Genomic DNA, 11,370 nt, shown 5'->3' on the forward strand with positions numbered 1-11,370 from the left:
CAACATTCTTCATCTTATTTATTAACATCATTAAATACAAACAATTATCAGTACATGACTACACATATAAACAACAACTTACTCCAAGTCTTCAATATCGAAATTCATCTTCTTAGTCTCCTTTGTAGTTCGATCAAAGATTTCAAGATCTCCACAACAAATCACAGATCCAGCAACATCTATATGATCACATTATACAAGAATATACATAAAACTCTCTAATATTATACAAGCAAGACATGATTACAAAAATATACACTACCAACACTCAAAGCATTTAACGCCTCTCCTTGAAGAATATCTTCATAAGCTCTAAAATTGAAACCATACTCAACACCTTGCCAATCTCTCACAGGAGTAACAGTTGTGCATCTATAAAAGTTGATTTTATAAGGCTGCACTACTACTTTATATAAATCTTTATTCTCACCAACACCAAATTTCGACAGAATCACAACAGCATCTTCTTAAAGTTGTCCATCAAAAACAGGTATCAGATGACTCTTAATACCTGCTTGAATGTTAGCACCCTGAAGAACATTTAAAGAAAGTATCTTCTTAGCATACAACACTACGTTCTCTAATAAAACGGAAAAGCAGAGATACAAATTACCTTCTCATCAATGAAGATGAGATCCATCTTGTAACCCTGATTCCATTTTCGAATAATTCTCGCTTTCATGTTCCACATATCTTTCTCAGAGTTCAAATCGTTAACAAAACTAAGATTATTACTGTCAACTGATATTGACATGCTTTTAATTCGGAATTTGGATTGTGATTAAATTTAAAATTTCAAAATCAGAGAAGATGAAAGCGTGATGAAATATGAAGAGGGAAATGAGAAGAAAAGCCTTATATAAGAAGGATGATTGACAGGAGTTTCTGAGTGACATGTATTAATTGCTAATTACTTATTCCCATGCATATTTGAATTTGAATTTCCCGATAATTAGCCTTAAACATCTGCTGATCTAAAAGCATTATGAAAGATAACAACAACTGCTGTTGCTAGGTATACGTTTGCCAAATGAACCATCTGCTACTTTCTTGTAGATGGGCAGTGGTTTGCCCTTTGGAATGTGTGCCAGACCTTTAACATTTAAATACACAAGGCAGTGGTTTGAAATTAAATTAAATGTATTTTTAATTGATTTATATATTAGGTTTTATGATGTAATAATGACATAAGAAAAGCATTGTTGGACAACCTCTCCTGCTGACACATCAGCTTTTCTTATGTCATTGAGATTTCTTCTTTTATAGAAAGTATAGATAGATTTTGGGTACAATTAGATGAATAAAATTAGATTTAACATAAATTAATTTGAGTTTAAAATTGAAACTTAAATTGAGAAAAATTTATATGAGGTGGAATGTAGTATTGCCACGTTGCATTATTAGAAATCGCTTATTGAAAGTAGGATTTTTATACTATATCAAATTTTTTAAATTTCTTAATAAATTACTTAATAAACGTTTTAAAATTTTTAAATATTTATAAATCTATTTTAAACATTTAAAGGCATATAAACTAAATAAACCCTAATTTTTTTTTAAATACCCAACCATGTCGGCATCCATCGCCACAGACGAGTCACAAAGACTAGCTTGCTCAACGCTAACATCCGTGACACAAGTTATTGTGGTTGTCCATGACCTCTCACATCTATAGCATCCTTCACCACAAACACCTCTACATACGAGTCATAGACTAACATCCGTGACAGACGTTACTATGGTTGTCCGATGGCAAGTAGGGGACGTTTCTTCTCCATTCCATTGCGGAAGAAAATTACAATATATACAGCCTTAATTGTTAAAACAAATTCTTTCAACAAATACTAGACCTCAATCAAATCTAGTTTGTATCTACATAACTAGAAAATATATCTTTTTATACATCATCCAATTTCATATTACATTTATCATATATACAAGCCTTGAAATCCTATAGTGCTGAACCGAAAACTATATCAGTGGTAAACTTAACAAATTCTTAAACAATATTACCCTATTGAAGATCAAGCTTGAATATGATGATCATGTTATGAATTAAATCTAGTGATCAAGTTGCCAATTCAAAGTTCAAGACAACTGCAACAACCAAGAACACAAAACATATGTAATCAAAGATATACAATGACAAAATAAGCCCAGATTGAGACCAAACCAACCAACCAACCCACTTATCTTTTGTCGAACTGGCTAAAACGCTAAGAGACCACACGGCCACAGAACAGAACAGAACCGTTAGTCAATAGTCACGCAGTGAAATAAATAAATTAATGATCCAAGTAAATCAATGTTCAGTTACATTCATCCACCCAACACAATCAAACCCACAAATCAAGTTTGAAATGTAGGCCAAATTAAAGATAATGAACCACAAACAAATACAACACCCACTGAAAAAGATTAAAACAGTATTACCCAAACACAAGGTGTACCCATTTTGGGCGGTAGAACCTACCTATCGATTCTAGATGACAACGATTTCGTCTGCCATCTGTCATCAAATACATTACTGCATCAGACACGGAGCAGTAGTGAGTCCCATATTGCGGCGATGGTGACTACAGCAGGGATCACGAGCTGGCTTCTGAGAACGGTGAATGTTGAAGAGTCACTCTTGATAGGGGCTGCACGTGGGGGTGGTGGTATACGAGAGAGATGTACGTGCAGTTTCATGCCGCCGTAGCAGGACCCTTTGCTACTAATGAAGTAGCGGTCATGGGTGACGTTGAGCTCCACCACATCTCTTCCGGCTCCTGTTGTGTAGTTGTGAACTGGATGCTCAGCATTGCAGGTTTCGTAGTTGGTCTTGTTCACTTCTATTATGTCGTTTTGGTTTCGGTCATACACGAAAACTGCAAAGAGGGAAACTTTTATTAAGACCCAAAAAGGTTTCTAGTTTGAGATGTAGTACAATGATTGTAATTGACTAATATGGTGCTGATATTTATATTTGTTCTTATATCACACGTTGGGTGTTCAGCGTCTGGTCTAGTTGGTTCTAAAAAAAACTTTTGACAGAACCGCTAACTACAGTTATAGAAAACCAAAAAAACAACTTGATTTTGGAGGTCTAGGAGTTTGAACCTTCTTTTTTTCTTTGTTCAAAATGTTAATCTATTAGAAAGATAAAGATGATTCATAAATATTATCCATATACATAAGACGAGTGGGTGTGGGGCGTTGGTTGGGGCGGGGGATGCCAGGCAATGCTGGCTAAACCACACCGGGCCAGCGTTGCCCCGCTGGCGTGGTTTTGAAGCCTGGCGTTGGGCGGGGGGAGGTCTGAGGTGGCTGGCTTGGATTGGCTGGTGAGAGATACCGTTTCCACACCCCACTTCTTTAAAAAATCAACATGCCACCCCAACGCCGCCTGGCCACGCCGCTTCCACACCCCACTTTTTTTGGGGTGGTCTGGTGGAGCCCACACTCGCCACGTGTCGAGCAATGCCCCCAACCCAACCCCCCCCCCCCCCACACACACACACACCTCATAGTCTAAATGCATATTCCGAATATAGAATAGAAAACAACAGAAGTTAAAAGCCCGTTTAGTTTCCACGGCCACTTTCAAGTTGAAAACCGCCGGCCCAACTGTTAACAACCAAAGCACTTAACCGGCTAATTACTTCGATTTGGACAGTTCAGTTGGTTTTAAAAGCATCTGCAATGCAATGCAAAAGGGTTACAGACCCCTCCACATCAGCCTGCCCAGAAACTGCCCCTGGACCGCCCCACCCCCTGTCATAGAACCTACAAAAATCTTCCCAGGACCATCCGTGGCGATGTCCCCGAATGGTCGACAGACCCCATTACTGACGCTCTAAATGACATCGCTTGACAAGTAATTTCTTAAACAAAGCTTATGTACATTGTAATATTTATTCATATTCTTTCAAACCCTAACAATAGCTTTGCTATATCTGCGGGTACGATTGTTGTTATAGCAAGTAACTAAGATCTACAATTTCCAATTGCAGATCTCGAGTAATTCATAAACCACAAACTTAATAATATTCAGCATTCCACTCAAATTAGCAAATTATAAATCATATTTAACAGGAACATGAAAAAATCAAACATCTATGACCGAAGATCTAGCTTCAAATTAACAGAAACAAACCTCTACATACACAAAAGCAGCAATTACAGAACAATAATAGTAGATCTGAGAGAAACACTTACAGAGCCAGTCACCACGGTAGAATGTTTGGTTTGCGGCCCAAAGAGTGTAGTTATAGTTGGTGGTCCAGCCCATGTTTCCTCCCACGATGTACCGTTTACCGGCGACTAATTCCGGCAACATCACCGCTAATGTGGCGCACAATGCCAGAGCCACCGCCGTCGTACATTTGCTCCGCCCCATTGAAGGTGTGAACTAACTTTTATTTTTATTTTTAGAGAGAAATATGGAGTGAGTGAGGAGGACTGAGGATATGTAGTTGATTTTATAACACGAAAGGGAGGTCACTCAATTAAGTGGAATATAATAATAATAAATTTTGGGGTGTGGGTTTTATATTTGTATATTTTTGGGGGGAAGGCTGAAATATTTTATGCCCACATGATGATGGTGACAAGGGGAAGTGTTAGGGTGCTCGATGTGGTTTCGGTGAATGGAGTTCATCTTGCCGGCTCTATTTCGGTGAGCAGGGAGGAGTAAGGGCGGTGAGTATACACCGATGTGGGGAAGAGAATTGATGGAGGACAGAGGGGGGTTAATGGTAGGCCCTACCATTTTTTAACCAATCATAAGGTTATAGGGTATAGTCTTCGGTGAGTCATGCGGGGAGGGGTAGTCACCGCTCGGTGACCATACCCTGGTGTTGATCTATTTCGGTGAGTAGGAGAGAGGTGACCAAAATCGGTGTGTAGTCACCGAATGTGATTGAGAGAGAGAGTGATTGAGAAAATGGTGGGTCCTAACCCCTTTTAACCAATCATAATTTTTTTTATTTTTTAACCTACTCAAACACCCTAGGGTGATTGACTATACCCCTGATTGAGTGCAAAATGAGGAGTGGAATTGGGAGTTGACATAGCATAATATTATTGGATAGGATTTCACTCAAACACCCTAGGGTGATTGACTATACCCTCCACCCTAATTTTTTTTTTAATTTTTTACCACTCTCCATGTTTTGACTATTGCCAGTGACTGACTGACTGAGTGCAAAATGGAAAATGTAATGGGGACTTGACATGTTATGATGATATTATTGGCTAGAAAATAACTCAAATACTCAACTAGCGATTGACCACTCCCTCCATCCTTATATTTATTTAGATTTAAAGTTAGAGAAAATTACTAAAACAATAAACAGTTAAAACATACCCTTATAAGGATACGTATTTACTATTTAGGGCACCTAGCTAGATGGGTTATCGAGTTCCTTAGACTCCCATGGGAACACTGCCGTAAGTCCTATGGGATGGGATGACGGGTTAAGTCACGGGTTTGTGAACCCTTGTTAGATGGAATGTTGTATTTGTTTAAGGTTGTATTGATGGTGATGTGGCAGAATATTATTTGATAATGGGTAATGTGTTGAACTTGATGGGTGTGCTATTGCTTTAGAGTTGATTTGGGTTGGAGTGAGTTCAAATGAGATGAAATCATTCTATTGGTCAAATTTTTAGGTTTGACTGTAGGCGGCCCTTCCACCCTTTAAATGTGATGTGTAAAACAATTATGTATAGAGATCTAGACAAGTTGAGCTCGTTTGCACTTCTAGTTATGTCTTGTTAACATCAAATTCTAGTTTTTACGGGATAAATACTTTAGTACTTACATCAGGCAGGATTGAACTCACAACCTTTTAGTTAGACTCATTTACACTTCTAGTTATGTACATTTTTGTGATTCTTATAATTCTCTATTCAAATTTGTTATGTATCAGCTTAAGTATTGTTAGTTTTAATTTTAGTTATTAAACAAGCTACTTTAATTTAATATATTTGATACAAGTAGCTTCATTTCTTTAAAGTATAAATACATCTATAGGGTATTGAGATCTGATTATGTAAATTGTTGTTTACGCTTAGAAATAATTAAATATGTTATTGTATATTAGTCGGTGTAAACCTCAAGTGAAGTTTTGTTGACATCAATAACATGTGTTTAATGGTTCTGTTCGAATTGGCGTAACGACAAATCAGAGAAACACATTGCGTTATTCAAATTAAAGCTAGCAGTTATGAGATGGCTAGTATACTACGTTAAAAAAAACAAACAATTTTCTTCTTCTTCTAGACGACATCTTTTTCTACAAATGTTGTCCACATACTGCAGACATTTTACCTCTTAAAAAACAAACTGCACCTAAATACTGCATGAATTGTTGAAACTTGGTTTAAAACGAGTAAAAAGTATGATTTAAAATTTATTAAAAAATTAAGTTAAACGACAATTATCTTAGATATTTCCTCCAAAATTTGTCATGTGACTCATTTCCTACAAATGAACTTAAAAATCAATGAATCTTGAATCTCAATCAAGTCTTCTCAACAAGTAGTCCACCTGCACTTCCTTAGTCAACGGCATGATCCACTCCCCGTAAACATCCGCAACCAAGCTCGGGTTTATTTTGTACACCGGTTCTGTCGCGTCTTCCCCAAACCCGACCCTCACCACTTGCCCGAAAGTCATGGTTTTAGTTTTCACTCTATTCTTAATTGCATCTTCCACAGCCGGGTACGTTAACAAATTCATTAGCTTTTCTCTGTCCTGCAAATATAATTACTGTATGAAACTGAAATGTAAGTACTTTGGTTGTGCATAAGAGATTAATTCTTACTTGTGCTTTAATGGCAGCTTCATAATCAGCAGGTGAAGCTCGGAATTTGGCTTCGGCTACAAACTTACCATAGTGAATTCTTTTAGAGAGAGCCTGTAAAAAATATATACCTTGCCTTACACTTTTTTGAACATAAACGTAATCTAACTTGTTTAGTAGCTAAATATATTAAAGTGTTTTGAATTATTCCGACCCATTCATTATACGGGTTCATCTGGATCCGCTCAAATTAAACAACGGTCAATTTGGGTCTACTCAAATTAAACAATGGGTCAAAACAGACCATTCTAATAAAACTTGCTAATTTAAAACGGGTCAGCACCACCCACGACCAAAGTTTGTCGCCACCACCAACTCCTCATTTTAGAGAATGGATTTCTATAGTGTAGGTATGCTGACAATCCGCCTCGCTTGCGGTATGCGCATATAATGTATATATGTGTGGGCCATCGGGGGGCAAAAGTGAAAGTGCACTAATTTTAACGTTATTTTACTAATTTCGTGAAAATATCGTTAAAAGCTAAGGACGGTTAATCATGCATCATGTGGTGGCGTTGATAGCTGAAAGACAAAAGGGTAATGCGCTAATCGGTCTTTGCCCCGATTGCAGAGTGTTATGTGTCTTGTTTCCAAGGCTTGATGCAAAACTACTATCGAGCTGGGGGTCTCACTGGAAGCAGTCTCTCTATTTCTACGGGGTAGAGGCAAGACTGTCTACATCTTACCCTCCTCAGACCCTACCTTTGCTTTGCTGTTGGTGGGATTTACTGAGTATGATGATGAGGTATGCTGACAATAATATATAATTGACCCACTTACGAAGAAAAAGATAATTCTTAGTTCTTACGGCATCCTTTAAACGTGTACCTGCAAGCAGTTGGAGTCACATGTGGCTGCTGATCCGCAATTACCATCATTTCCTTCTTTGACTAGCCTAGGGAGAAGGTCTTTAAAGTATATATCCCATACTTTGTTGTTAATATTAATATCATTAGCACAAGAATGCAACACCTACATATCATGATATAAAGAAAACTGATTTAAGTACATATCTAAACATAAATAAACAGTAAACCGATTACGTAACCCTCGTTACCTGAGGGTACTGCAAAGGTGGTAACAACGGGTCAGGTAAGTCATTTGGGAAGAATGGATGCTCATCAGGACTCATGTATCTTCCAACCTGTTAAAAAACGGCAGTTATGTTTATACAATGACTTGATATAATGATAATCTATATGTAATGACAATGTCAGTTTGTGGTTTGAATTACCTGAGCATAGACCTTTTCGGTTTCTTTGACCATAAACTCGACCAAAGAACCCTGGAAGCCATCCATGAAGAAAGCATTAGGGTCATATGCGTCCTCGTTGTAACAATATTGTGCTCTTTCCAAAAGACTAAATATAATGCTATCTTCCTGTCGAATTAAAGAACTTCTAATACCATCAAGAGTATAGACCTCGCTCTCATCCACCCTAGTCTCGCTCTTTGACCTACAAGAAAAGATGTTAATTTTTTATAAAATGATGCGACGCATGCGCAGCATTGGGAAAAGACTTTGGGCTAATTTAAACTTGTTTGACTCGTTCTCTTTTTCTTTAGCTAATATGTTAACTTTGACCCGTTCGGAACAAAACAAAAACCCAAATCAACATTAAACGAGGCAAATCTGTCTCTACTTGTGGGGAATGCCAAATGGCACGCCTTGATCGTCGCATTTAGACACACACGATATAGGCCTAAGACTGTCTGTAGGGGGTTGGCGCCCATGTCCACATCAACACCAGGGGCGCCAAACACCATGCCAAGTTGGCGTTAAGGGGGGCCTTGAAAAAGAGAGAGAAAAATAGTTGTGTTTTTAGTTAAACCATTACAAAGTTTTTGACGGAAAAGTTAGTGAGAGCCCCATGCCTACCTACTTGGCACTCACTTTTTCACTTTTTTAACTTTCAAGGGGGCCTTGAAAAAGAGATAGAAAAGTAGTTGTGTTTTTACTTAAACCATTACACAGTTTTGACGGAAAATTTAGTGAGAGCCGCATGCCTACCTACTTGGCCCTCACTTTTTCACTTTTTTTTTTTTTTTGAACGGCTAACGAATCCTTAAAATGAGCTACTGGCGAAATTCACCACATCGGGATACACTTTTTTCACTTTTAAGGGGCCTTGAAAAAGAGAGAAAAATAGTTGTGTTTTCAGTTAAATCATTACACAGTTTTGACGGGAAAGTTAATGAGATCCCCATACCTACCTATGTGGCACTCACTTTTTCACTTTTTAATAAAGACACAACACATAAGTATAATGGGATGGAAGATAATCCACTTTTCATGCAAACATATTTAGTTTCTTTCTTTTTTTTTCTATTCCGAATAGCAAACTAATCTACTCCTTAATTCTACTTACAAACCCATATTGAAAAGTCAAAGTTTGACTTTGATGGTCAGAATTTATCCATTATCCACTCGAAAATTGATGGTCAGAAAAGTCTTTTAAATACGATTTACCCATCCAAATAGTGTACTATCATCATGTGAACATTTCAGGATTAAACTGAAAATAACCCTCAAATATTTATGTCAATTTGAAAAATACACTACTTATAAAACCCCAAAATCAAATCAAGAATTAATTCCTATAAAAAAGATTGATGAATAACTACCCGAATGAAGTAGCAGATGCCTGAACAGATTGAAGACCGGTCTTCAAAAACCCTAAATTGGGGGTCTGCAGGTTCCAATTCTTCCACATTGGAGGCCGAAATGTAGCGAATGGTTTGGGGAAATGGGCTTTGGAGATGAAGGGAGAAAAGGGGGATCTTAGTAGGGTAGCTTCCATTGAAATTGAACAACAAACAAGTGAATCACGTACAGAGAAGACAATCAACAGATCTTTAAGGATTTTCAGCTGTGGGTGGGATCACGGAATCTTGGTGGGGTTATGTAGAAACTAACGGTCGGGTTTGGAAACACCGGACTCAAATTCTTTTTTTTTTTCAGAAAATTTGGATCACCGACGGACCACTCGAATATCATCGTGTCACGAGTGAAACCACCCAATCATATCCATCTCCACTATACAACAATTCAAGAGGAAATCCAGTAAACCCAGAAAAGCCCCCTTAGAAGAATCGAACCCAGGACCTATTTAGAGCGTTCATTTGTGGTTTGATAATGTCCTCAACACCACAATGCCCCCAACACCACTTTTGTGGGTTTTATAGGGACATGAAAAGGGATGAGCACTTCTAGTATAATGTCCGATGAGAAAAAAAATTGGAAAATAATGATAGAATGAGTGCATTAATGGGCGTTAGCCATTACATAAATTTTTTAAGGGAATTATGATGTTGATGCGGCAGAAAATGCCTATTATGGGGCATTAACCGTTACGAATGGCCTAAGGCTGGATGGTGTGGTATAAAGCCCCTAGAGGCTTTATAATGCCAAGTCAGCGACACCTCATATGGGGAGGCTTTAAAGCATCTTCATTTAACATCTTTGCAATAGTTTAAAGCTCTCATCATCATTACTTAATGATTTTTTTAATTAAATTTAAATAACATGAATAAAATACAAGAACATAATTTAAATAAAAAAGTACAGTGTCACTTAAAAAAATAAAAATACAAACCTAGAAAAATACACACCTAAATCTTCACTAGCCATCGTCTCTCTGTCCACGATCAAACCATATGTGCTTGGTCAGATCAGTTCGAAGATTAAGGTGTGTGTCACTGTCACGTATTTTCGCTCAGACAACTTCTTTCTGAGCGTAGGTTAGTAGTAGGTTCGTCGGTTGGTTACCTTCATCATAACTCTCGGCACAAAAGGCTATGTCTGGTTCCTCCAATATCATGTTATGCAAGATGATGCACGTATACATGATGTTTCTCATTTTACGTTTTTCAAGTATCCTCGACGGTTGGACAATGATAAACCATCTCTTTATTAATACACCGAAAGCCCACTCGACATCTTTTCTTGTCGTCTCATGTTTTTTCTTGTAATGCAATTGTTTCTCGTCGTCTGGACGCGAAAAAGTTTTCACCAACGTAGCCCACTCCGGATAAATACCGTTGACAAGATAATACTTATACTGATACTCCACATCATTTGCATAGAATGAAGTATTTGGTGCAACATCATCTATGACATCGTCGAAAAGACCCGACGAATGTAAAACAACGATATCATTATTTGCACCGGCCATGCAAAAGAACGCATGCCAAATCCATAAATCTTGAGACGCAACCGCTTGTAGTATTAGGTATGGACCATCGTGGCCACCACGATGGTGTTATCCTTTCCAAACGGTTGGACATGCCGCCCACTCCCAATGTGTGCAATCAAGACTTCCCAACATCCTGGGAAACCCGTGTATTTGTTGATGGGCCTCGTATAAAAGTGGAACGTCAGTAGCGATCGGCATCCTCAGATATTTTCTCGAGTTTAACCGTCATGATCCAATATTCCAACTTTGAATACCCCCACTTTTTCCCAGGTTTGGATCATTACTGTGACAACCCGTATTTCGAACCTACTTTTGTGTAACGT

The 11,370-nt window shown here is 37.9% G+C and overlaps 2 protein-coding genes across 2 annotated transcripts; both read right to left on the reverse strand.

Moving 5' to 3' along the window:
- Positions 1–2,253: 2,253 nt before the first annotated feature.
- On the reverse strand, positions 2,254–4,446 carry LOC110912349 (lamin-like protein). Its single transcript, XM_022157046.2, has 2 exons — positions 4,201–4,446; positions 2,254–2,870 (listed from the first exon to the last, which is right to left on the reverse strand). Exons 1-2 carry the CDS (start codon positions 4,379–4,381, stop codon positions 2,533–2,535), a joined length of 519 nt encoding a protein of 172 aa, XP_022012738.1. The 5' UTR covers positions 4,382–4,446; the 3' UTR covers positions 2,254–2,532.
- Positions 4,447–6,367: 1,921 nt separating this feature from the next.
- Positions 6,368–9,942, reverse strand: LOC110912348 (chorismate mutase 1, chloroplastic). Its single transcript, XM_022157045.2, has 6 exons — positions 9,477–9,942; positions 8,086–8,308; positions 7,909–7,995; positions 7,680–7,823; positions 6,813–6,905; positions 6,368–6,742 (listed from the first exon to the last, which is right to left on the reverse strand). The coding sequence occupies exons 1-6, from the start codon at positions 9,650–9,652 to the stop codon at positions 6,506–6,508; spliced, it is 960 nt and encodes a 319-aa protein (XP_022012737.1). The 5' UTR covers positions 9,653–9,942; the 3' UTR covers positions 6,368–6,505.
- Between the last annotated feature and the right edge of the window lie 1,428 nt (positions 9,943–11,370).

The sequence above is a fragment of the Helianthus annuus genome, chromosome 15 (genome assembly GCF_002127325.2).
Source record: "Helianthus annuus cultivar XRQ/B chromosome 15, HanXRQr2.0-SUNRISE, whole genome shotgun sequence".
Taxonomy (NCBI): Eukaryota; Viridiplantae; Streptophyta; class Magnoliopsida; order Asterales; family Asteraceae; genus Helianthus; species Helianthus annuus.

Coding starts and splice junctions, on each gene's coding strand:
- LOC110912348 (XM_022157045.2), bottom strand. CDS start 9,652: ATGGAAGCTACCCTACTAAGATCCCCCTTTTCTCCCTTCATCTCCAAA. Junction 8,309..9,476: donor GCATCTGCTACTTCATTCGG/GTAGTTATTCAT, acceptor CTTTTCTTGTAG/GTCAAAGAGCGAGACTAGGG. Junction 6,743..6,812: donor AAGCTGCCATTAAAGCACAA/GTAAGAATTAAT, acceptor TTATATTTGCAG/GACAGAGAAAAGCTAATGAA.
- LOC110912349 (XM_022157046.2), bottom strand. CDS start 4,381: ATGGGGCGGAGCAAATGTACGACGGCGGTGGCTCTGGCATTGTGCGCC. Junction 2,871..4,200: donor CTACCGTGGTGACTGGCTCT/GTAAGTGTTTCT, acceptor CCCTCTTTGCAG/TTTTCGTGTATGACCGAAAC.